Genomic DNA, 26,929 nt, shown 5'->3' on the forward strand with positions numbered 1-26,929 from the left:
CTCAACATGAGCATCACTCACAATCAAACGGATATTGTGAACTATGCCCTTTAATGATTTCTGAGAAAGTGGAGCGGAATCAATAGCAAAAACAGGTATATCCTTTCCCAAAGTGCATACCTGGAAACCATGAGTTATAGCAAATTGATTATCAATGAGATTGACAGCTGCTCCACTATCTACAAAAATCTCACAAAAAATGTTCTTGCTCTCTAGCGCCACCCTGGCAGGTAGGACAAAACGGGAACTACAAGCAAACGGAAAACCTTAAATTTCCGCATCAACCTTGCCAATGGTAACAGATGGAACATTTTTAAAGGATTTTTTCCTTTTTGTTTCTTTATTACTCTCAAAAAACTGCCTGAATCTCCTAGAGGGACAAACATTTGCCAAATGATTTATACCTCCACAACAGAAACAAACCTTCCTATGAGAGCTGAATCTTCTATTGTTATAGGCAATCAAACCTAGCTGCATGGGCTCCTGCTCAGAAGGTGTTGACAGCGACTGAGACCCCTGTGCACAGAATGAGACCGCCACACTGTCCTGGGATTGAGTATGACAGGAAGGAGTGATCTCTCCTCTCTCTCTAAGATGCCTGTCAATACGAACGGCCCGAGACATGGCAGAGTCCAAGGAGGTAGGCCTCTCATGAAAGGCAAATGCATCTTTCAATCCCTCTGAAAGACCATGGCAAGGAGGAGGTTCTAGACGTCTGTCAGAGCTTCTCAGATGTCTGGTGGTGACAAAAACATGATTTATAATTTTTTTCTAAAATGCTGTTATTGTGTTAAAGTAAAATAAATAAAGAAGAAACTGCTCTATAAAAATATAACATGAACTAACCCCTCAGGTAAATACCCTAAAAAAATTGAATAAAAACAGTGTCAAAGAAGCCATTTTTCCCCCCAAAATAGTACCAATCAAACCGCTATCTCATCCCACAAAAAATTAGCCCCTACATAGGACAATCGCCCAAAAAAAAAAAAAAAAATATATGGCTTTCAGACTATGGAGACATTAAAACATGATTTTTTTATTTCAAAAATGATATTATTGTGTAAAACTTAAATAAATAAAAAAAAGTATACATATTAGGTATCGCCGAGTCCATAAAAACCTGCTCTATAAAAGTAACACATGACCTAACCCCTCAGCTGAACACAGCAAAGAAAAAATATATAAATAGTGTCAAAAGCCATTTTTGTCACCTTACATCACAAAAAGTGTAATAGCAAGCAACCAAAATGTCATATGCACCCCAAGATAGTGCCAATCAAACAGACATCTCATCCCGCAAATGAGCCCCTACATAAGACAGTCACCCAAAAAAATATATATATATATGGCTTTCAGAATGTGGAGACACAAATTTTTTTTTCTTTTTCAAAAATGCTATATTAAGTTGTCATATTTGGTATTGTCACATCCGTAACAACCTGATCTTTAGAAATAGTAGACGATCTAACTTGTCAGATCAACGATGTAAATAACAAAAAATAAAAACGGTCCCAAAACAGCAATTTATTTTGCTAATTTTCCATGTTAATCCATTTTTCCAGTAACAAAGCAAGGGTTAACAGCCAAACAAAACTCAATATTTATTGCCCCGATTCTGTAGTTTGCAGAAACACCCCATATGTGGTCGTAAACTGCTGTATGACCAAACAGCAGGGCACAGAAGGAAGGGAACGCCATATGGTTTTTGGAAGGCAGATTTTTCTGGACTGGTGTTTTGACACAATGTCCCATTTGAAGCCCTCCTGATGGACCCCATGAGTAGAAACTCCCAAAAAGTTACTCCATCTAAGAAACTACACCCCTTAAGGTATTCAAAACTGAGCAAATGGAGATGAAATTTCAGAATTTCTATTTTTTGTTACCTTGCCTTAAAGAAAATGTAATATAGAGCAACCAAAAATATTTACCCTACAATAGTACCAACAAAACTGTCACCTTATCCCTTAGTTTCCAAAATGGGGTCACTTTTTTGGAGTTTCTACTGTAGGGGTGCATCGGGGGGGCTTCAAATCGGACATGGCGTAAATAAACCAGTCCAGCAAAATCTGCAATCCAAAAACCATATGGCGTTCCCTTCCTTCTGTGCACTGCTATGTGCCCGTACAGCAGTTTACAACCACATATGGGGTGTTTCTACAAACTACAGAATCAGGGTAATGAATATTGAGTTTTGTTTGGCTGTTAACCCTTGCTTTGTTACTGGAAAAATGGATTAAAATGGAAAATTTGCCCAAAAATTTAAATTCTGAAATGTTATCTCCATTTGCCATTAACTCTTGTGGAACACCTAAAGGGTTAACAAAGTTTGTAAAAATCAGTTTTGAATACCTTAAGGGGTGTAGTTTCTAGAATGGGTTCATTTTTGGGTGGTTTCTATTATGTAAACCTCACAAAGTGACTTCAGACCTGAACTGGTCCATAAAAAGTGGGTTTTGGAAAATGTCGGAAAAATTTCAAGATTTGCTTCTAAACTTCTAAGCCTTGTTAAGTCTCCAAAACATAGAATAGCATTTCCAAAATGATCCAAACATGAAGTAGACATATGGGGAATGTAAATTAATAACTATTTTTGGAGGTATTACTATGTATTATAAAAGTACAGAAATTGAAACTTGCAAATTTGCTAATTTTTTAAAATTTTGGGTAAAGTTGGTATTTTTTTATAAATAAAAATTATTTTTTTACTCCATTTTACCAGTGTCATGAAGTACAATATATATATGATGAAAAAGAAAACAATCTCAGAATGGCCTGGATAAGTAAAAGCATTTTAAAGTTATTCACACATAAAGTGACACTGGTCAGATTTGCTAAAAAATGGCCTGGTCCTTAAGGTGAAAATGAGCCTGGTCCTTAAGGGGTTAAGAATGATATTTCCAACTGAGTTTGTGTGGAAAGTGAGAAGTATGTTTGATGGAATTTTTTAGTCGAGTATTGTTGAATCGTTGTATAGGTAGAAGAGTAAATGTGTTTTCATTGGTGAGGCAAGGGTGCCCATTGTCACCTATTGTGTTATTGAACCATTGTTGTGTTTGTTAAGGAAAGATAAGATGATTCATGAAGTGCAAATACCAGGAGGTGGTGGGAGTTAATGGAAGGTGAGTAATTATATGGATGATGTGTGTGTGTGTGTGTGTTATGTGATTCCGAGTGTTCAGTAGGACGGGTGAAATTGTTAGTGTCTATAATTTGTGGAGCATCTGCTTTTCGTGTGAATTGGAATAGGAGTGCATGTAAAGCTTTTGGAGGAGTGCTTGGGAGAGATGTGGGAGTTAGCGTGGTGGAAGGTTCTATTAAGGTTTTAGGTGTGAAATTTGATGAAAAATGTGAAGGGAAGGACAGTTGGGAAGGGGTGAAGGTAAAAGTAAAAAATTGAGTTTTTGGCGGATGAGGGATTTGTCCTTTTTTGGTAAAATAATGGTGATTAAAAGTGCTATCTTGCCTATTTTTTTGTATACTGCAATCGTTTTTCCACTAGATTATATGATGTTGAGAAATCTGAATAGAATTTTGTTTGTGTCCCTATGCGGATCGAAAATGGAGAGAGTCAAGAGGGAAGTATTAGTTAAAAGCATAAGTAAATGAGGTTTGGAGTTTCCAAATATGGAGGTATATTTTGGATTTAATATTTTGTTTTTACTAAAGATAGTTAAGATAGAGATGAAATGCTCATGTATATATAGATATTTTTTTGGAACCTACTTGATACAGTTGAAGGGATTTCAGATGTCCAATTTCGTTTGGGGTGCCAGTATGGTATAAGTTTTTGGACAAGTATGAATTATGTGGTGTAGATGTGAGAATGTTGCGTATTAAGTTTGGTATACAGGATAATAGAGTGCAAAGAGATGGAGTGTGGAATAAATATGGTAGGAGGTGCTGATATAGAGAAGGTATGGAAGAAAGTTAGGATGGATGGGTTAATGAATAGACAGAGTGAAGTGGTTTGGCAGAGTTTACATGGGGTGTTACCAGTAAAAGAGTTTCAGAGGAATCATGGATTAGTAAGTGATGTATGTATGTCCTAGGGAGGGTTGTTGTGGAAGTGAGAGTATTGTACATCTATTCTGGAATTGTAAGTTTGCAAGAGAGTTGATTAGAAGAGTTGTGACCCTTATGAAAAAAAATAACTGGGATCAGTTTGTTGTCCTTTGAATTCTTTGTTTGGTTTAGGTATGAGTTATGGGGTGAAGGAGAGTGTTGTGGTTGTTGGCTTGTATAAAAGAAGTATTGTGGGATGTAAGAAATATATAGGTGTTTAAAATGAAAGAATTAACAGTTAGAGATAGTGTATGAATGGTATAAGGGAAGTTATATGTGTGTGTTATCTGTGGGATAAAAAAGGAAAGGGGAGGTTGATGCAGAAGGGATATGGAAAGTGAGGAAGTGGATTAATGTATTAGATTTTTAATTCTTGATTTGTATTTTTTGTATTATTTGTATGTTGGAAAATAAGAAATAATTGTCCCAGATAATGCTGACTGTATCTGTCTCATGGATAGATTGTTAGCTTGCACATACCTGGCATATAGCCTTTGTGTGGTTGTCTATTGCATGTCAGAGGTAATGGGAGTCCAAGATGCATCCAGCCATCCTCCTAATGCTGTTTTCAAAACATTTTGATGGGGTTTTCATCAATTTCTAACCTTTTTTTTTGTGAACCTGACACCCTCTTTTCTTCGGAGCAGGGGGTGCCTGGTTTGATGCTCAGGTCTCCCATTGACTTTCATTGTGTTCAATTGTACTCGAGCACACGCAGTATTCGGCCGAACACTGCGATGTGCCAAGCATAGCGATGCTCGAGCCGAATAGCAGTTCAGCCGAGCATGCTCGCTCAACACTGTTAAAAATAAAAATATATAGATGTCACAAGGCAAATGAATTTTTATCACTTATTTAACATATTAATATACATCCAAATCAAAAAGTTCATGTTCATATATGGGATCACTCAAGGATATTACCCGAAAAATCTGGAGTGGATTATTACTTCCATATTTAAACATTTCAATATATAACCATAGTATTTATAAGTGTAAGATAAATACTATGGTTATATACCTGTATTAACATGTTCAAATATGGAAGTAATAATCCACTCCAGATTTTTAAGGTGATATCCTTGAGTGATCCCTTATACTTTCATACTATAAATAGTAAAGCTCAAAAAAGCTTGTCAAGTCCAGCTCAGGTGTACACGATGAAAACATTATTCCAATGGCTATCAAAAACTTGAGGTACACAGATATGTAACGCGTTTCAGACTTTTATCAATTTAGGTCCTTCATCATGACATAAAATTACAACTCAAATGGTTGCACTTCAAATACCCTTCCCACACCTGACAAGTAATCAGAAAATCACGTGGTTCGGGTACTCAAGGTGCAATTGAAAACACCCTTCAGGATAGCATGTGGCTAACTGGAACATCCAGTACGCCTCCCGATTCAACAATTTCCTCCTCTCAATGCCCTGTACCCTCAAACCCGACGTATCCCCACCATGATGAACCGCAAAAGTGCAAACTGACCGCAGACACACTGCGGCTTTTATGGTAGGGCATATCAGAGATGTGTTTGTGGACTCGTTTTTATTTGATTGGATGTACATCCCACATATTGCAATCCATGCATGTAATCAGGTACACGGCATTTTTTGTGTTGCAATTGAGATAGGTTTTAATCTCAAATTCTTTACCATTAGTGGTGGATTTAAATAAATAGTAAAGACATTGAAATAATCAAAATCTACATACCTGGTATACCACTTGTGCGCAACAGTCCTCTTACCTGTTTTAGTGTTCCACAAAGCACCTAGATCATCTAGGAGGTTGCATACCCCCCCACCCCTTATACAAGAACCTTTTTACTACTAAGTACCCAGTATGTTATGCTCTGATACTAGTTTGATGTCCTGGTAGTTCCCAAAAACAATTTTCTGGCTAGGCAGAACTTATGCTACTAAAATGACCAACCTAAACATCTTTGGGGGAGATTTATCAAACTGGTCTACAAACTGGTTCCAAAGGAACTGTGAGTAATGAAAGGTGGAATCTGATTGCTATGGGCAACTAAGCCAGTTCTGCTTTTAACCAATTTGATAAATTTCCCCATATGGTTTTTACTCTCCCTATCAATGGACTCTTATAGTCTCTGTGCCTTCACCAAAAAATATAGTTTTTTATTTTAAAGGTAGGACAACCCTATATTCCACATGGCACCTTGACAGCTCACAGGTAAGATGGAGAGCTAGATATCCTAAACTCTCACACTATTACAAAGCATCCACTGTAATACTGCTTTCTTTGTTTCAGAAATTGCCCTTTGAGTTTACCAAGAAACTCTTAACATATCCCTTTTATCCACCAACTCCTTCTTGTGGGTCCCTACAGCACTTTCGCCATCCTGTAGATCAATAATTTCCTTTTTATCCCCATAAATTAAAAGAATAAGTGGTAAAAATACTCTGTAATATATATTTTTTGTAAAAAAAAAAAGCCTCTTTTTCTACTTTCTATCAAACTCCACTCCTCCTCCCCCAGCTTCCTACAGAAACGCTTGCTCGCAATTTACTGGCAAAATCTGCTTTCAGAGAGGCAGAGATGAAGATGGATTGCGAGATGCTCTCTGAGAGCAGTTTATAAATGAAAGGGAAGAAGGAGGAGAGAGCAGAGTGAGAGAGAGATACATATAAATACTGCAGTTGCTTCTAGTAAATCTTCTATCTCATCCCAGTGCTGGCTCATGGTGTCCCTTATGTTGATTCTCTGTAATACAGAGAAAGCTTTGTGCAGAATCCTATTTCTGTATATGTGCAGTGTATAGGAGACATCATAGCAGCTAATCCACATACTGAGCTCAGGGACAACTGAGAAAGATGGATCCTACAAAGAGGGGAAAGTAAAACTTCAGGATACAAGTCATACAATGGTCATATATGCTGTTATTTTCATGTACAAACACATCTTAGGGTGGTTTTACATAAAATTTTTGCCATCCGTTTAACTTATACGTTGGAAAGGATACAAAAGTGTAGCACACTACGCTTTTGTATCGTGCAGAGTCCAGAAAAAAAACGTTTACCTTAACCAACGTATGTTTTTATTTACAATGGAACTCTATGGTGAACAGATACCACTGCTGGCTTAATTCATTTTTCCATCACATTACACAATGATTGTTTCCATGGTTACGACCACCCTGCAATCCATCAGCAGTGGTTGCAATTTTTTTTAAAAATAAATAAAGGTAAACATATTGACTCAAATGTATCACTAACATGAAGTACAATATATCATGAGAAAACAATCTCAAAATGGCTTGGATAAGTAAAAGTATTCCAGAGTTATTAGCACAGAAAATGACACGTCAAAAATGCAAAAATCGGCCTGGGATTCAAGGTTAAAAGTATCCCTCTCTGGAAAAGTGGCACACTAATTTCAGCAGCCTGTTCCTTGTTTGTTAAAGTGCAATAGTTTTTGAGAATTTACATTTTAATCTTTGCTATGCACATCCAGCAAGGAGTCCTATGATATTCATGATGCACATACTTACCCCACCCTCCAGCTTCCGTTTAACAAATGACTCCCTATTGCTATGCAAAGGGAAACATCTATCAATTAGTCAGTGCCTGGAGGACTAGGGGGGGGGGGGGGGCAGAGAAAGTACCTTCAAATCTGTTGTACTTCAACATATAAGTGATAAACCACAGAAATCAGCATCCAGATAGGGCAGCATAACAAACCTGATAGGTTCCCTTTAAATCTTTCTGGGGTAAATGGTAAAAAACTAAAAAAAAAATCTTTAAACTTACAATACATATAAAGAGGTTGGCTTTATTCTATGTTAGTACAATTAGATTGATAGCAAATATGTATATCTTACATATGACTTTTTAGTAACTATTATTTATAAATATATTGTTTTTAGTTACCAGCTTGTTCTGTACATGGAGATTGTTTGATTTGTTCTTTTTATAAAAAAATTCAACTTAAACCTGACCCTAAATGTAAGGGTCATAGAATGGGGACACTGTCAGGAATATATCGAGCCACGGTTGTTGAAGGAGGATTGCAATGCTGACCAGCTAAGCTCTGGCTGGTCAACCTATGTATGAGCCAGCCAGTCCCAGAGATAGGCGAGCAATTTAAGTCTTCTGTTTCTTTTGCCTGTGATTTTGTGTTGGCTCCTGCTACATTTCTGTTAAACCCTTGACTAATGGTCAGGCTTTAAGTGTATATCTTTGCTTAAAGTCCTCTGTTTGTGTCTGATTTAACCCCTTGTCTGCTGTTTTGGCTTCTATAGTGTCTACTGGCTAAGACTCTTGCTTGTTTTACACTCCTGCTACTCTTTGGCATTTGATGGGTCTGCTACCTATGAGTTTGCACCTGCCACCTTACTCTGCAGATGTAATAGGGGTCTCCAGCAGGCAAGTCCAATCAGCTCTGATAAACACCTAGATGTAGGAAAATAGGTAGCAGAGTTTGCTGGCAGTGGTCTTAAACGATAACTCTGTATTCTTCCTCACCTTTGTTTCCTTACACAGATGTTACAATGCCATAGAGACAAACAACAGCAGCAAATTTGTCAGGTAGATCGTGCATATCTGGACTTCTCTGTATAGTTTATTACTATTGCATTACACATCATTAACCATAAATGTATTCTATTGAATGTATAGAATTAGTTTATCGCTAATTGCACAAAAGTTTTTTTGTTTTCTATGACCTGTATAACTTTTGATGACCTCTCTCCACCTAGGATACACTGCAAATCAATGGCTTGAACTTAACATCATGTCTACAATGAACCAAACAAGAGTGACAGAATTCATTCTGTTGGGTTTTGGAAACCTCCATGTATTCAATATTGTATTCTTTATACTTTTCTTGGTCATCTTTCTTTTTACAGTTGTAGAAAACCTTATGCTTATTGTGCTTGTTTCAGTCAACACCAAGCTTCAGTGCCCCATGTATTACTTCCTTTGTCATCTTTCCTTTTCTGACCTTGCAATTTCCTCAAACATTGTTCCTAACATGCTCGTAGCCATTTTGTTTGGAGGGAAGAAGATGAGTTATGTTGGCTGTATCACACAATTATACTTATACAGTGGTACAACTATTACTGAATGTTTTCTTCTTTCTGCAATGTCCTATGATCGATACTTGGCCATCTGCAACCCCCTAAGATACTGTACTATCATGGACTTTAGGCACAACACCTGTCTGTCACTATGGCCATGGTTGTTGGGTCTTACTCTTAATCTTTCAGGAGTCTTTCCTATATCAAACTTTGATTTTTGTTATGACAATATCATTGACCATGTCTACTGTGACATTTCTCCTCTTCAGAAGCTTTCTTGTTCAGACACTTCTCTAGTAGAACTGGAAATCTTTCTGTTTTCTATTCCACTATTTATCCTTCCTTGTGGTTATAACATTGTGACCTATGTGTATATCTTCCTCACCATAGTTAGGATACCATCTACAACTGGCAAACAAAAAACCTTCTCTACCTGCAGTTCTCATCTTATTGTTGTGGTCACATTTTATGGGACACTAATAGCAAAATACATGATCCCATCTGTAGGACATTCCTCACTCATTAATAAAATTGTTTCCCTATTACATGCTTTATTTACCCCCTTGATTAATCCCATAATATATAGCCTCCGAAACCAAGATATAAAGATGGCATTTATAAAAATGTTTGCTCAATAACAAAACCACATACAGATTTTAACAACCTCATCTGCTTGCGTTACAATTTATGAATTAAAAGAAGTTATACTTAAACTTTTCCCATAAATATCAATCTGCTCAGTTCATTCTTCTCTATAACATAATGCAGATTGTAGTTTCAATGTAACTGATTCCAGATTGTTTTCCAATAAAGACTACCGTATTGCTCATTGTTAAATAGTTGCTCATAGGCCACAATTAAAGATTTATTTTATTTTATTTACATGCATTGAAAAAATACTTATATCTTCAGATATTCCAGGAATAATGTTAGTATAGCACCACCTGTTGTTTATATTAAAGAGTCTTTCTCTGTGTCCACTTCAGCAAATGTCCAGAGGTGGACATTCTTGCCTCTCTCTGCTCCTTCGTGTATGCAGACAGATCCCTGGTGTGGTGAGCCAGCTGCCTGTAAAACTGCACCATCTGTTCTGCTTCTCAGAGGAGATACTGAGCAAGTGATATGATATTGTTACTGTAATTGCTGAGGTGGACACAGAAGGGCTGTTTAATAGAAACAGTAGGTGGTGCTGTTCTAACGTAAATCTAGGATTAGCTAGGGGAAGAAGCATTTTTTAAATAAATGTAAATACAGAAAATGCTTCTAATTATAGGCTAGATTTAACTCTAAACAATATTTTTTGAGGGATGACCCCTTTATGTCACTATTTCCTAAATCAGACAACAGTATACCCAGTAGCCAACTGTATATTCAAGTAAACTACTGCTGGTACTGGGCTGTCTGCTATATTAGGACACAGAGCTGTTAGAAAGAGTGGCTACTTGTCTGGTGGACTCCATGTATCATAACATATTCATTTAATTGAGCAGATTTTCAGTTCAACGTGTATTTCTTAACCCCTTAGGGACCGGGCTCAATTTCAACTTAAGGACCAGGCAATTTTTTGCAAATCTGACCAGTGTCACTTTATGTGTGAATAACTTTAAAACTCTTTGACTTATCCAGGCTATTCTGACACTGGTAAAATGGAGTTAAAAAAAAATTCAATTTCTCTACTTCTATAATACATAGTAATACCTAAAAAAAAATAGTTATTACTTTACATTCCCCATATGTCTACTTCATGTTTGGATCATTTTGGGAATGACATTTTATTTTTGGGGGATGTTACAAGGCTTAGAAGTTTAGAAGCAAATCTTGAAATTTTTCCGAAATTTTCAAAAACCCACTTTTCAAGGACCAGTTCAGCTCTGAAGTCACTTTGTGAGGCTTACATAATAGAAACGACCCCTTTCTAGAAACTACACCCCTCAAGGTATTCAAAACTGATTTTACAAACTTTGTTAACCCTTTAGGTGTTCCACAATAATTAATGGAATATAGATACAATTTCTAAATTTCACTTTTTTGGCAGATTTTCCATTTTAATATTTTTTTTTTCCAGAAACAAAGCAAGGGTTAACAGCCAAACAAAACTCTATATTTATGGCTCTGATTCTTTAGTTTACAGAAACACCCCATATGTGGGGTGTGAACTGCTGTACGGGCACACGGCAAGAGCAGAAGGAAAGAAATGCCATACAGTTTTTGGAAGGCAGATTTTGCTGGACTGGTTTTTTGACACCATGTCCCATTTGAAGCCCCCCTGATGTACCCCTAGAGTAGAAACTCCAAAAAAGTGACCCCATTCTAGAAACTACACCCCTCAAGGTATTCAAAACTGATTTTACAAACTTTGTTAACCCTTTAGGTGTTCCACAAGAAATAATGGAAAATGTCACTTTTTTGGCAGATTTTCCATTTTAATTTTTTTTCAATTACAAAGCAAGGGTTAACAGCCAAACAAAACTCTATATTTATGGCTCTGATTCTGTAGTTTAAAGAAACACCCCATATGTGGTCGTAAACCGCTGTACGGGCACACGGCAGGGCGCAGAAGGAAAGGAATGCCATAAGGTTTTTGGAAGGCAGATTTTGCTGGACTGTTTTTTTTACACCATGTCCCATTTGAAGCCCCCTGATGCACCCCTAGAGTAGAAACTCCAAAAAAGTAACCCCATTTTAGAAACTACGGGATAGAGTGGCAGTTTTGTTGGTACTATTTTAGGGTATATATGATTTTTGGTTGCTCTACATTACACTTTTTGTGAGGCAAGGTAACAAGAAATAGCTGTTTTGGCACAGATTTTTTTATTTTTTGTTATTTACAACATTCATCTGACAGGTTAGATCATGTGGTATTTTTATAGAGCAGGTTGTCACGGACATGGCAATACCTAATATGTATACATTTTATTTATTTATGTAAGTTTTACACAATGATTTCATTTTTGAAACAAAAAAAATCATGTTTTAGTGTTTCCATAGTCTGAGAGCCATAGTTTTTTCAGTTTTTGGGGGATGAGATGACAGTTTGATTGGCACTATTTTGGGGTGCATATAAATTTTTTGTCGCTTGCTATTACACTTTTTGTGATGTAAAGTGACAAAAAAAGTGTTCTATTTAGCACAGTTTTAATTTTTTATTTTTTACGGTGTTCATCTGAGGGGTTAGGTCATGTCAACTTTTCTTTTTATTTTTTTTTACCAATTTTTTTACTTTATTTGGGGAAAATGACGTTTTTGTTTATTTTTACTTGAAACTTTTAATTTTGGGGGGGAAAAAACTTTATTTTTTCACTTTTATTTTTTGTCCCACTTGGGGTTCTAATCCTTTACAATGCATTCCAATACTTCTGGATTGGAATGCATTGGTAATACAGTGTATTACTCATACCGCTTCCGGTCTGTGAGATCCAGGGGCCTGGATCTCACAGGCTCAGCACAGGGATGCAGCGCCGATGCCTCAGGAAGGCATGGCGCTGCCTTTCATGTGATCGGGTCCCCCCTACAGCCCCACGGGGACCCGATGACACCGACACCCGCCACCGCCGCACCATAAAAAGCCTGCAAACTGCAGTTCTGAATTGACCTGCAGTTTGCGGCGATCGCTGACCACGCGCATTTAGCCAAGGTGCCTGCTCAAAAAAAGACACGTCCATTAGCTGAAAGCTAGAATTAATTCGATCAGAACAATTGGACAAATTAATGGGGAGATTTCTGCATCCATGTGAGGTACAGGGCTGGTTCTAGCTTCGTTAGAAAGAGGTTGTCATGTACAGTACAGACCAAAAGTTTGGACACACCTTCTTATTCAAAGAGTTTTCTTTATTTTCATGACTGAAAATTGTAGATTCACACTGAAGGCATCAACACTATGAATTAACACATGTGGAATTATATACATAACAAAAAGTGTGAAACAACTGAAAATGTCATATTCTAGGTTCTTCAAAGTAGCCACCTTTTGCTTTGATTACTGCGTTGCACACTCTTGGCATTCTCTTGATGAGCTTCAAGAGGTAGTCACCTGAAATGGCCTTCCAACAGTCTTTAAGGAGTTCCCAGAGATGCTTAGCACTTGTTGGCCCTTTTGCCTTCACTCTGCGGTCCAGCTCACCCCAAACCATCTCGATTGGGTTCAGGTCCGGTGACTGTGGAGGCCAGGTCATCTGGCGCAGCACCCAATCACTCTCCTTCATTGTCAAATAGCCCTTACACAGCCTGGAGGTGTGTTTGGGGTCATTGTCCTGTTGAAAAATAAATGATGGTCCAACTAAACGCAAACCGGATTGAATAACATGCCGCTGCAAGATGCTGTGGTAGCCATGCTGGTTAAGTATGCCTTCAATTTTGAATAAATCCCCAACAGTGTCACCAGCAAAGCACCATCACACCTCCTCCTCCATGCTTCACGGTGGGAACCAGGCATGTAGAGTCCATCCGTTCACCTTTTCTGCGTCGCACAAAGACACGTGGTTAGAACCAAAGATCTCAAATTTGGACTCATCAGACCAAAGCACAGATTTCCACTGGTCTTATGTCCATTCCTTGTGTTCTTTAGCCCAAACAAGTCTCTTCTGCTTGTTGCCTGTCCTTAGCAGTGGTTTCCTAGCAGATATTCTAGCATGAAGGCCTGATTAACACAGTCTCCTCTTAACAGTTGTTCTAGAGATGTGTCTGCTGCTAGAACTCTGTGTGCCATTGACCTGGTCTCTAATCTGAGCTGCTGTTAACCTGCGATTTCTGAGGCTGGTGACTCGGATGAACTTATCCTCCGCAGCAGAGGTGACTCTTGGTCTTCCTTTCCTGGGGAGGTCCGCATGTGAGCCAGTTTCTTTGTAGCGCTTGATGGTTTTTGTGACTGCACTTGGGGACACTTTCAAAGTTTTCCCAATTTTTCGGACTGACTGACCTTCATTTCCTAAAGTAATGATGCCCACTCGTTTTTCTTTACTTAGCTGCTTTTTTCTTGCCATAATACAAATTTTAACAGTCTATTCAGGAGGAATATCAGCTGTGTATCCACCTGATGTCTCCACAACGCAACTGATGGTCCCAACCCCATTTATAAGGCAAGAAATCCCACTTATTAAACCTGACAGGGCACACCTGTGAAGTGAAAACCACTTCAGGTGACTACCTCTTGAAGCTCATCAAGAGAATGCCAAGAGTGTGCAAAGCAGTAATCAAAGCAAAAGGTGGCTACTTTGAAGAACCTAGAATATGACATATTTTCAGATGTTTCACACTTTTTTGTTATGTATATAATTCCACATGTGTTAATTCATAGTTTTGATGCCTTCAGTGTGAATCTACAATTTTCATAGTCATGAAAATAAAGAAAACTCTTTGAATGAGAAGGTGTGTCCAAACTTTTGGTCTGTACTGTATAAGATTATGTATGATTTTCATTTTTGACATTATTCATGGAATAACCTCTTTAAAACCGATATACACAGGCCGATTATCGGAGGCTCACGCACTTATTCAAATGTTCACCCCCAATCACTGCTGTTTATTTGCTGATTGGAGAAATATCACTTAAGGCCAGTGAGTGGCTGCAGTGGTGCATGTGATCATGGATGGGATGAGATCCTCGATGCTAGATCAGAGTGGCATTGTGTTACAGTGGTGAACAATGCTCAATACCATCCCACTCTCTCTGGCGGGCATGACCAACACACTACTCACCCACTCCCCAGCACTTGCAATCCGGCGGCCTGCTGGTCTTCCTTTCCTCCTTCCTGGCTGCCGTTTGCATCCTGCTTCTTGCTGGCAAGGCCATTAGTGTCCTGCAAAGGTTTCCTGCTCTATGTCTGTCTACTCATGTACTGATGTTTGCCTGTTTTCTGTATTTTTCACTTCGCTTCCTGACCTGCCCTCTGTCTGACCCTTGACCTCTGTTCTGACCCTAAGCTGCTTGCCTGACCTCAGATTGTTTATCGGATTGCACATACTCTGACTATCCTGAACTTGGCTTGTCCTTGACTATGGTTTTGCTTCATCCCTCTGCTCCCCACCATTATCTATTGACCTCCATGGGCCAGCAGTCACTTGAACAGAGACTTATCCAAGAGGTAGCAGCCTTGTGTTTCCCTTGCAGAGAAGTCCCTGTATATGGGTGAAAGGATCAATACCAAGGGGCCACTTAAGAGTAGCCCCAACACATCAGACATATCATCAGTAAAGTTCATTAGGTTATATTTAAATCAGCCTCTAAGAAGTCCCTGCTCCAAATGAGGTTATCTAGAAATGTTCTGATCTCCTGAGTCACTTCTTTCTGTCTATCTAAAACTTGCTGTCTCTAGGCCTGATAATCAAAATAAAGCTTCATCTCTGGAAAAGAACCAAAGTCTGCCGTCATTCATCATCATTATTTTCAACAACACCTGAAAGGAAGTAGGGGGAGGGCTTGCACTGATTGGCTCACAGGCTGACAGACAGCCTGGATGAGCCAATTAGTGGGACAGTAAGCAGGGAGGTGCCCTAACAAAACTAGCGGAATGTCATTCTGTGTTGGGCTGTGAATGAGGATGCATGGGAGTAGCAGTCTCTGATAGAAAATGATCTTTGAGACAGTGCACAGTCACAATCATGCTTCTATTCTAGTGTCAGGTACAGTGAAGGGAAAGACTAAAAAGAAGAATTGTGTATAATAGGAAATTTGAGCAGAGAAATCTTTTAGTGCTTTCTAGCTGCAGTTTCTGCCATATAATACAGCTGTAGCTGCTGCTGAACCTCAACAGCAGCCACCTGCAAGAACATTTTTTTTTTTCTCATTTGAACTGAAACACATATTATTATTTTTTTTTAAACCAGACGTTTCTGCATAGGCTTTTTGCCAGTGTATTGCCAGTACAACCTCCCACTAGAATTCTGCTGCAGAGCAATTATTGTAAATTGTTTTTACAGTACATCATAACTGTCTGAAAACGCGTTGTATTACAGCAAAAGCATTTTACAGCAACAACGCCATGCATGTTTTACAATTCAGAGATTACAGATCATCTCCAGATAATGTGCTGGTGTGTGTGAGAGGAGATAATCACAATATTTGTGCAACATGTGTTATACAATCCAGAGAGTACAGTTTTAAATCTCTGTGTGAACACACATCAAACTGTAGGCCTAACTCTTTTACAGGGCATCTCCAGACAGTTCAAGCGTTGTTGTGGGGTGTAAAAATAGCAATGCTAGTGTGCAAGGTGTGTTTTACAATTCAGGGAGTATTGTGTCAAAGGATAACTGTCACATTTAGACCCTAATTTCAATTTTCATATATGTAGTTACTAATACCATGATATTCCAGAATCATTTACTATTAGACTGACTTACCCCATATTTAATAAGATTCAGCCCTTAGCAACCAGTCTGCATAAAACTGCAATTGCACTATTCAGTTAAGATGGCCGCCACTGCCCTCACCCTGAGGCTAATGCCGCCTGCCCTCACTAGCCAGTAACAATAGCCCCCCAAAAGTGTCAGTAACCAGAGCCCTCCCCCCTAAAGGGTTAATCTCCTGCAGCACAAAGGGGTCCTCTTACCACATGTTGCTTTCATTTATACACTGAGCAGATGGCAGATCTCCCTTCCCTGTTGTGCGCTGCTTTAACTCTGCATTCTCCTGCTCTGCTGAGTGAGGGAGTGTCTGCCAAGCGCAACGGCATCAATAAAGAGCATAGGGGACCAGAACCTCCCAAAAAATTGCCAGGGCCAGATATGCTTAGGGAACAAGTGATGTCGCTGATAATGTGGGTGCAGCAGGTCCAAAACGTGCCAGAGCTAAGCCAGGCTTGGATGCCAAGGTCTGTGCAAGTATCTTTCATCCGGCAGTTTTTCTCCACGCTCCTGGAAAATAACAGCATTGCCCTGTGCAAGATCTGCAAGAATAAAATAAGCTGTGGGCAGTAAAACACAAACATACACACCGCAGCAGTACTGATTGTCACGAACCAGCGGGTGTGAACCCACTGTGCCACGTGTCCCACCTCCTCTAAGGGCATTGAGGGCGTTCCCCACGATTCTTTACAGTACCCCTAATGGTGGGGATAGACTTTCCTGAGGGGAACACTAGATTGCTACCTCTTGAGGAGGGTAGGCACAAGAGGCAGCTGGTCCACGCGGACCAGGAGATACCCGAGTGGGTACCAGAAGTACAATCATAGTCAGGCAGGCGTGGTCGTTACCAGGAGCAACAGTGCAGGTCCGAAGGATGAGGCAGATCGGCAACAGGAGAGTCAAAGCACACCGGCAGGGATCAGACAAGTAGCAGAATCCATGAACGAAGTATAAATCAGGAGCACACATGGGTATCAGGAACTAAGCAAACACAGGGACCTTGACAAAGAGGCATCTGGAAAGAGGGCTGAGCCACTTTAGTAACTGCAGGAGAGCCTAGGTTGGTTAGCGAGGTCACATGACCCAACTCATGCAGTCCAGGGAATGATGTGCACCGTCCCTAGGGCAATGTAACTAGAAACAAGCAGCAAGCATGCTGTGGCCAGGGCTAAGTGGAACCTGTGGAGCGGAATCCTCAGCACCACAGCACGTATAGCGACAGAGCCCAGGACTGCAGTGGTGGACGGAAGGATCACTGCTGAGCACGATGCCCAGGTCCACGGCGGTAAGCAGGGGAACAGCGGCGTACAGCAGCCGCTGTTAGACTGATCCACATGAAACTAAATCATTCGATCTATTGGGAAAACAGAGATTGCAATCAGCAAGTGCTACATGAGTTTCCTCCTTTTCCTTGTCTCCTTTGCAGCAGCCAGGCCACATCCACATACAGTATGGTGTCCATGTCATTGTCATCATCAGTTACTAATTCTTCTGTTTAGACTTCTTCTTCTCCTCCTCCTCCATTCCATTGTCAGCCACAGATAACGGAATGTGTGGCCAGGAAACAACTTTACATGCCCAGCAATCCAATGGTGTGCAATCTTAATTCTCACCTGGCCAAGTTGCTGGAGGTGAAGGTGCTGCTATACCATTTAGTAGTCTGCTGCATTCAAGGAGCTGATGGTGTGTGCTCAGCCATCAGCCACATACCAATACAGCCTTATTTCTCAACAACCAAAAAAAGCCATCCATGTCTTGCACTCTCATGTGGTGGAGAATGTGGGCCACTCCTTGCAATTTTAACTGTCTGGCAAGGTGCACGTCATGGAGGACACCTGGAGCTGTGGTTACAGGTAGGGACAGTGCAAGTCTTTCACATCCCACAGGGCCAATGTTTTTTGCGGGAGCAGCGAAGCAGCACCCAAGGAACAAGGCCAGGTACTTTTGACATCTCCATGTTTGGACCAGGCACTTTTACACCTCCTTCGGCTCCTCCTCCATGGACATCCTCCCGTCCCCCAACAGCAGCAGGGCACAGAGTTACTCCTACTCCCTCCTATCACATGTGTCAAGTCAAGCGTTGCCATGCAACGTTGGCACTAATGAGCATGGGTGGAAGTAGCCACACAGTCGATCAGTTGCTAAAGTTCATTAAACAACAAACATACAGCTGGCTGTCTCCACACCAACTCCAACTGTGCAAGGTTGTCAGCAACAATGGCCACAACATAGTGGCCATGGTGAACCTGTGGGAAATAACACATGCTCCCTGCATGATGCACAAGATTAATCTGGCTTGCAGGTTGTACACTGGCTTCTGACAATGTCCAGGAGACTGTCCTAGCATTTCAGTAATTCTTATGTGGCAAGGAATGCTCACCTGGACTTGCAGTGACAAAATGGTCTGCCATTACACCATTAATGCGATGTTCCAACTTAAAGCAATTCCACTTTGCATTGGCTTGCGAGAGTATCTGTATGAGCAGCGTAAAGCCGTGATTGATTTTGTCATGCGCCAGACCACCTCAGCAGGGAGTATGAGTTTTTTTGAGGCCAGGCAGTGGTAGCTCTTCAGAGAAACATGCTGAAACCCTTTGTAGAGGCCATAAAATTTGTCAGTAGATCCCCCTCATTTTTATATTAGAACAGATGCTGACCGTCAAGGAGCAGGAGACAAAGGCAGAAGAAGAAAAGCTAACACATCTTGCAGTCCGACGTTTAGCTGTTGGGGACCCACAAGTAGAAACTCAAAATGAAGGAAGAGAAGGAGGATGAGGAGTTGCCACTTGAGGAGGATTCAGAGGTGGAGGAAATGAATGATGATGGCGATGACACTAGCTATGATACCCAATTGTCTTAGTAGGGGTCAGAGCCAGAAGGAACTGGTTCCTCGGACACGCTGGCCAGAATGGAAAGCTGTATGTTTGTTTGCTTACACACTTACAGGCGTATCATTCACATGATGATTACTGGATAACCATGCTTTTAGACCCTCTCTATCAAAGCAAAATGAGGGAATGTTTTCCACCTGCCGCAAGGGAGACCAAATTATTTTATTTCCAGGAAACAGTGTGTACGCAGCTTACTGCAGATTTTGGCAAGCAGACACCTGCTGCGAGCATGTCTGAAAGAGAGGCCCCTCTCTGCCCCTGCCTTGCAGGGTCAGCCACCCTCTCTGCCGCTACAGATTTTGGCAAGCAGACACCTGCCACCAGTGTGTCTGGAAGGGAGGCCCCTCTCTGCAGGATCACCCACCCTCTCTGCTGCTACAGCAACAGATTCAGTGTCCTCAATATAATGGAAAAGTTTTTTCACGTGCCAAACCAGGCTGAGGCAAATCAGCAAACAGAGACCTACTGCCCTGGATTAGTCCTAGCTGGAATCTGCCCCGTCTCCAGTGCATACCCTGTTCCCTGACCCCATGGACACCGGGACAGGTAGACTAGAACAGTGGATTGAGCTTGCCCAGTGTGTCTTCTTTCTTGCCCAGCCTCCAGTATCATCTCAGAGAGGGTTTTCAGAGCGGCAGGGGGAGTGGTGACACCCAAACAGACCAAGCTGCCCTTTGCCAGTTTCCAAAACAGCACTTTTGTCAAAATGAACCAGGCATGGATCTGGAAGTATTTTCACACTCCTAAGACTGAGGCTAATGAATAGATCTAACATTTCTGATGGTGCCCCATCTTGCCACTCTTTGCCTTCCTACCATCATGTTCTGAACGGCTGCTGCTGCCATTATGCCGCTGCCAACATTATGACACTGCTGCTGTCTGCCTGCCAACATGTACCACATAGCATGTCCCATGTTGCTGCCATCACCGCCGCAGCTGCTACTCCTCGTTGCTAATCCTCTACTACCACCACTATTAACACTACACATCTGCCACTTCTACTACTACTACTACTACAACTACTCATAAACAGCTGATCTCCTGCCTTATATGTTCTATGCAATGCTTGTTCAGAACGAGACAGTTTTTCTTCTGACAATTATCACTTGTGCGTGTAGAAATATGGATGAGCATTCTGTCTCCGTTAAGGCATAGTTTTTGGTGTCTTGGTCCCAACAAGCCACTCTTTCTTGTGACAAATAACACTTGTGCGTGTCATATGGGCAGAAAGGGATGCAAATAAGTTCTTAGAAAGGTCTGTCTCTAATACCACCAGATGTAAGGCAGCTATCCTATAAGTCAATGTTCGACCCTTTAAATAAGCCTTGAGACATGACTTGGATAATAAATTATCCAGCACCCTAAGTCATAAGTACTCATCATAAGTACTCAAAAACGACTTCTCGTAAACTCATAACTGACTTATCATGAAAATCATTGTTTGTCACTACATTACACTTTCCTCAGAGATTAAATGTAGCAAAGGACAAAATTACATGTGAGGTGAACAAGGCCTTAACCGTTTGAGGACCATAAGATTACCGTCATCAATATTAAAAAATATATATTTTTTTCCATTTAAGAATGTATTTGAACAATAAATAAAACCATTTCCCCACTTGTGTCATTTTTGGGGGAGGAGTTATGACACGGGACAAATGTGACATTTTAGGTTACTTTTAATGGAAGGCCAAAAGAAGCTAAATTTTTTTGTTACGGCAACTGAAGTTTGTACACTTCAGTTGCTGTAACTAAGCCATTTCATGAAATAACTGGCAAAAAGCTAGATCCATTTGTTAAGAACTTTATTCAAGTTCAACTATTTTGACTCAAACAAAAAAAAAGTATTTAAGTTCTTAATCAGACAATACAGGCAATTAAAAAAATGGGACAAATACGTCCCTTGGTCCTCATTAAGGGGTTAACTAACAAGGCCCTTATTAAATAGGGATCCAGCTCAGTAATCAATTAATTGGTGTGAGTCTGGCTTCACTGCAGGAGAAACGTAACATTAAATGCTGGAGACTGAAATGAATGGCCAACCATGTAGTAAATGAATCGGCCAAGTCCACCAGTGCAGGGCTCTATGTTCTGGTTCATAGACGAGGGTTCGAAGAATAGGAACCCGGTCTAAGAAGTCCATATCCTCTAATAAGTAGTCTTGAGTGAACCCGAACTGTAAAGTTCGGGTCAGTAATGAACTTTACGATTTTGCGTACCCGGAAAAGTTTGTGTTTCGAGTTTGGTCATTTAATAAAGCTTGTTGAAGGGTTCAAGACAATCAACAAGCAACAAGCTTTTAAGCTGTAGGCACTTAGAAGCCATCAGTGGCCTACTAGTGGCATGGCTGTGTTTGGCGGGTGCATCATGTGACCCAGTCTCTATAAAAGCAGGATCACGTGAAGCACCGCCAATCAGCTCTGAGTATTGCAGGGACAGGAAGCAGGCAGCTGAAGTGAGGGAGAGTGTCAGGAATCTGGCTATTTGTTTTGTAGGTGACCTACAGAATAATGATTTTTTGTGGGTGCAATGCACCATCTTTGTACCCTGACACAGAATTATAATAATTAATCTGTCTATTAGTTCGGAGGGTGACATATTCCCATTTTCTGTGTGAGGTACACCTGCATTGGATATGTGACAGGTAAATTAACCTCTTAGGGACCGGGCTCATTTTCACCTTAAGGACCAGTCCATTTTTTGCAAATCTGACCAGTGTCACTTTATGTGGTGATAACTTTAAAACGCTTTGACTTATCCAGGCCATTCTGAGACTGTTTTTTGTCACATATTGTACTTCATGACACTGGTAAAATGGAGTAAAAAAACTAATCATTTTTATTTATAAAAAAATACCAAATTTGCCATAAATTTCACTTTCTTTACTTCTATAATACATAGGAATACCTACGAAAATAGATATTAATTTACATTAAGCATATGTTTACTTCATGTTTGGATCATTTTGGGAATGACATTTTATTTTTTGGGGACGTTACAAGGCTTAGAAGTTTAGAAGCAAATCTTTCAAAACCCACTTTTTAAGGACCAGTTCAGGTCTGAAGTCACTTTGTGAGGCTTACATAATAGAAACCCAAAAATGACCCCATTATAGAAACTACACCCCTCAAGGTATTCAAAACTGATTTTGCTAAATTTGTTAATCCTTTAGGTGTTCCAAAAGAATTAATGGAAAATAGAGATACAATTTCAAAATTTCACTTTTCTTGGCAGATTTCCATTTATAATAATTTTTTTCCAGTTACGAAGCAAGGGTTAACATCCAAACAAAACTCTATATTTATGGCTCTGATTATGTAGTTTACAGAAACACCCCATATGTGATCATAAACCGCTGTATGAGCACACGGCAGGGCGCAGAAGGAAAGGAATGCCATACGGTTTTTGGAAGGCAGATTTTGCTGTACTGGTTTTTTGACACCATGTCCCATTTGAAGCCCCCCTGATGCACCCCTAGAGTAGAAACTCCAAAAAAGTGACCCCATTCTAGAAACTACACCCCTCAAGGTATTCAAAACTGATTTTACAAACTTTGTTAACCCTTTAGGTGTTCCATAAGAATTCATGGAAAATAGAGATATAATTTCAAAATTTCACATTTTTGGCAGATTTTCCATTTTAATCATTTTTTTCAGTTACAAAGCAAGGGTTAACAGCCTAACAAAACTCAATATTTATGGGTCTGATTCTGGAGTTTGCAGAAACACCCCATATGTGGTCGTAAACTGCTGTACGGGCACACGGAAGGGCGCAGAAGGAAAGGAATGCCAAAACCGTTTTTGGAAGGCAGATTTAGCTGGACTGGTTTTTTGACACCATGTCCCAGTTGAAGCCCCCCGATGCACCCCTAGTAGAAACTCCAAAAAAGTTACCCCATTTTAGAAACTACGGGATAGGGTGGCAGTTTTGTTGGTACTAGTTTAGGGTACATATGATTTTTGGCTGCTCTATATTATACTTTCTGTGAGGCAAGGTAACAAGAAATAGTTGTTTTGGCACCGTTTTTATTTTTTGTTATTTACAACATTCATCTGACAGGTTAGATCTTGTGGTATTTTTATAGACCAGGTTGTCACGGAGGCGGCGTATACTTTTTATTTATTTATGTAAGTTTTACACAGATTTCATTGCCATAGTTTTTTCAGTTTTTGGGCGATTATCTTGGGTAGGGTTTGATTTTTGCGGGATGAGATGACGGGTTGATTGGCACTATTTTGGGGTGCGTATGACTTTTTGATCGCTTTACACAATAATATCATTTTTTTTTTTTTTTTCAGTTTTGGGGCGATTATCTTAGTTAGGGTCTCATTTTTTGCGGGATGAGGGTTTCAATGGCACTAGTTTGGGGTGCATATGACTTTTTAATCGCTTGCTATTACAATTTTTGTGATGTAAGGTGACAAAAAATTGCTTTTTTTACACCATTTTTTTTTTTTTACGGTGTTCACCTGAGGGGTTAGGTCATGTGATATTACAGCCGCACGGGGACCTGATGGCACTGCCGCCCGCCCGCCGCAACTCCCCTAAAAGCCTCAAACCGCAGGTCTGAATTGACCTGCGGTTTGCGGCGATCGCCGACACGGGGGGGTCACGGGACCCCCCGTGCATTGTTCCAGGGTGCCCGGGCGGCGGTGATCAGAACTACACATGACGTACCGGTACGTCATGTGTCCTTAAGTACCGGGACATCATGCCATACCGGTACGTCATATGTCCCCAACAGGTCAATATAGTTAATCCGTTTTTTAGATTGGTGTGTGACATATTCCCATTCTTGTTGTGAAGTACACCTACACTACATACCTGACGGGGAAATAAATATAATTAATCAGTCTGTTAGGGCCCTTTCACACTTGCGTTGTCCGGATCCGGCGTGTACTCCACTTGCCGGAATTACACGCCGGATCCGGAAAAACGCAAGTGTACTGAAAGCATTTGAAGACGGAGCCGTCTTCAAAATGCGTTTAGTGTTACTATGGCACCCAGGACACTATTAATGTCCTGGTTGCCATAGTAGGAGCGGGGAGCAGGGGAGCGGTATACTTACAGTCCGTGTGGCTCCCGGGGCGCTCCAGAATGACGTCAGAGCGCCCCGTGAGCATGGATGACGTGTTCCATGTGATCACGTGATCCATGCGCTTGGGGCGCCCTAGCGTCACTCTGGAGCGCCCGGGGAGCCGCACGAACGGTAAGTATGCTGCTCCCCACTACACTTTACCATTGCTGCCAGGACTTTAGCGTCCCGGCAGCCATGGTAACCACTCTAAAAAAGCTAAACGTCGGATCCGGCAATGCGCCGAAACGACGTTTAGCTTAAGGCCGGATCCGGATCAATGCCTTTCAATGGGCATTAATTCCGAAACCGGCCTTGCTGCAAGTCTTCAGGATTTTTGGCCGGAGCAAAAAGCGCAGCATGCTGCGGTATTTTCTCCGGCCAAAAAACCTTCCGTTCCGGAACTGAAGACATCCTGATGCATCCTGAACGGATTTCTCTCCATTCAGAATGCATTAGGATAATCCTGATCAGGAGCCCCGACGACGGAACTCTATGCCGGATCCGGACAACGCAAGTGTGAAAGGGTCCTTAGTTCGGTGGGTGAAATATACCCAATTTGTGTCTGAGATACACCTGCACTGCATATGTGACAGGGAAATTAATATAATTAATCCGTCTGTTAGATTGGTGGGTGACATATTCCTATTCTTGTTGTGAGGTACAACTGCACTGCATACCTGACAGGGAAATAAATATAATGAATCCGTCTGTTAGTTCGGTGGGTTAAAAATATAAATAATTTTTGTGTGAGGTACAACTGCACTGCATACCTGACAGGAAAATAAATATAGTTAATCCGTCGGTTTGTTCGGTGGGTGACCTCAAAGAATGAGGAGCGCATCAAATAAGGGACGTGGCCCTGGTCGTGCTGCCTTTGGTGTTGGTGGAGCTCCTGTTACAGTGAGAGGACGTGGTCGATCTGTGCCAGCTACAAGCCCAAATGAAACGCGTTCCTCAGGTGCACAGAGGCGACAGAACGTTCAGCGTTATTTTGTAGGCCCGAATACCGGTGCGAATGATGAGGCCAGAACAAGTAGAGGCGTTAGTAGATTGGGTGGCTGACAGTGCCTCCAGTTCCTTTACATTGTCTCCCACCCGGTCCACATAGCCCTGCCCCAAAAGTGGAAGAGATTGAGTGCACCGATGCTTAACAACTTATGTTTCAGGATGAGGACATGGGAGGACCACCGCAGCATGTCTCTGATGATGACGAAACACGGATGCCAACTGCTGTGGCTTTCTGCAGTGTGCAGACCGGCAAGGTGGGCAGGGGTGAAGAGTGGCTGGAAGATGATGTGAAGATGATGTGGAGGATGATGAGATCCTAGACCCCACGTGGAATCAAGGTCATGCGAGTGACGTGTGCAGTTCGGAGGAAGAGGTGGTGGTCACACAGCGCCAGCCACACAGCAAAAGAGGGAGCAGGGTTCAAAAGCAGAGTGGCCATCTCCTGCCAGTATGCCTTCTACTGTCCACCGCACCCAGGGAATGAGCACACCAAAGCCAGCTCCAAGGAGTTCCCTGGCGTGGCAGTTCTTCAGACAAGGTGCTGACAACAAAACGCGAGTGGTTTGCATGCTGTGCAATCAGAGCCTGAATCGAGGCATAAATGTTCTAAATCTGAGCACCACCTGCATGACCAGGCATCTAAATGCAAAGCACGAGCTGCAGTGGAGTAAACACCTCAAAAGCCACAAAAGATCTCAGGCTCCTCCTGCTCCCTCTTCTGCTGCAGTCTCGGCCTCTTCCTCCCCCTCTGGAGTGACAGTGGCATTGCTGCCACCCCGCAAACAGAGGATGTGTCAGCAATGCCACCACCTCCTTCACCATCACCAAGCATCTCCACACTGTCCCATGAAAGTGTTCAGCTGTCCATCTCCCAAACACTGGAGAGAAAGAGGAAGTACCCCCCTACCCACCCACGATCCCTGACCCTGAATGCCAGCATTTCAAAATTCCTGGCCTTTGAAATGCTGTCATTCCATCTGGTGGAAATTGAGACTTTTCAAAAACCTTATGGTGGTGGCTGTCCCACAGTACGTGGTTCCCAGCCGTCACTCCAGGCTCCAGGCTCCTGGCTCCAGGCGAGCCATCCTTGCCCTGCACAACCAAGTGACGGACAAAATTAGGTGTGCACTGCGCAACGCCATCTGTGGCAGGGTCCACATAACCACCAATACGTGGACCAGTAAACACGGGCAGGGACCATATATCTCCCTAACTGCACCCTGGGTAAATGGAGTGTCGGCTGGGCCTGAGGCAGATAGCAGTTTGGCACATGTCCTTCCGCCACCGAGGATTGCAGGGCGTTTCTCTTTGCCTCCTGTTGCCTCCTCCTCCTAGTCTGCTTCCTCCTCTACCACCTCCTCATCTGGTCAGCGTAACATCTTCACCACCAACTTCAGCACAGCCTGGGGGAAACAACAGCAGGCTGTTTTGAAACTCATCTGTTTGGGGGAAAAAACCCACACCGTGCCGGAGCTGTGGACGGGCATGGAACAACAGACCAATGAGTGGTT

The 26,929-nt window shown here is 41.4% G+C and overlaps 2 protein-coding genes across 2 annotated transcripts in view; both read left to right on the forward strand.

Annotated features, from left to right (window-relative positions):
* LOC122941987 (olfactory receptor 11L1-like) overlaps positions 1–8,582 on the forward strand; it is a 72,464-nt gene extending 63,882 nt beyond the window's left edge. Inside the window, exon 2 of the mRNA XM_044299483.1 lies at positions 8,566–8,582. Within this exon, the coding sequence (XP_044155418.1) occupies positions 8,566–8,582 (17 nt within the window). The remainder of the gene's footprint in view (positions 1–8,565) is intronic.
* A 233-nt stretch (positions 8,583–8,815) lies between these two features.
* On the forward strand, positions 8,816–9,739 carry LOC122941988 (olfactory receptor 6-like). The gene has a single exon (XM_044299484.1). The coding sequence runs from the start codon at positions 8,816–8,818 to the stop codon at positions 9,737–9,739; it is 924 nt and encodes a 307-aa protein (XP_044155419.1).
* Positions 9,740–26,929: the final 17,190 nt, after the last annotated feature.

The sequence above is a fragment of the Bufo gargarizans genome, chromosome 6 (genome assembly GCF_014858855.1).
Source record: "Bufo gargarizans isolate SCDJY-AF-19 chromosome 6, ASM1485885v1, whole genome shotgun sequence".
In the NCBI taxonomy this organism is placed as follows: domain Eukaryota; kingdom Metazoa; phylum Chordata; class Amphibia; order Anura; family Bufonidae; genus Bufo; species Bufo gargarizans.

Excerpts from the sequence above, each read along its gene's own strand:
- LOC122941988 (XM_044299484.1), top strand. The coding sequence starts at position 8,816 with ATGTCTACAATGAACCAAACAAGAGTGACAGAATTCATTCTGTTGGGT.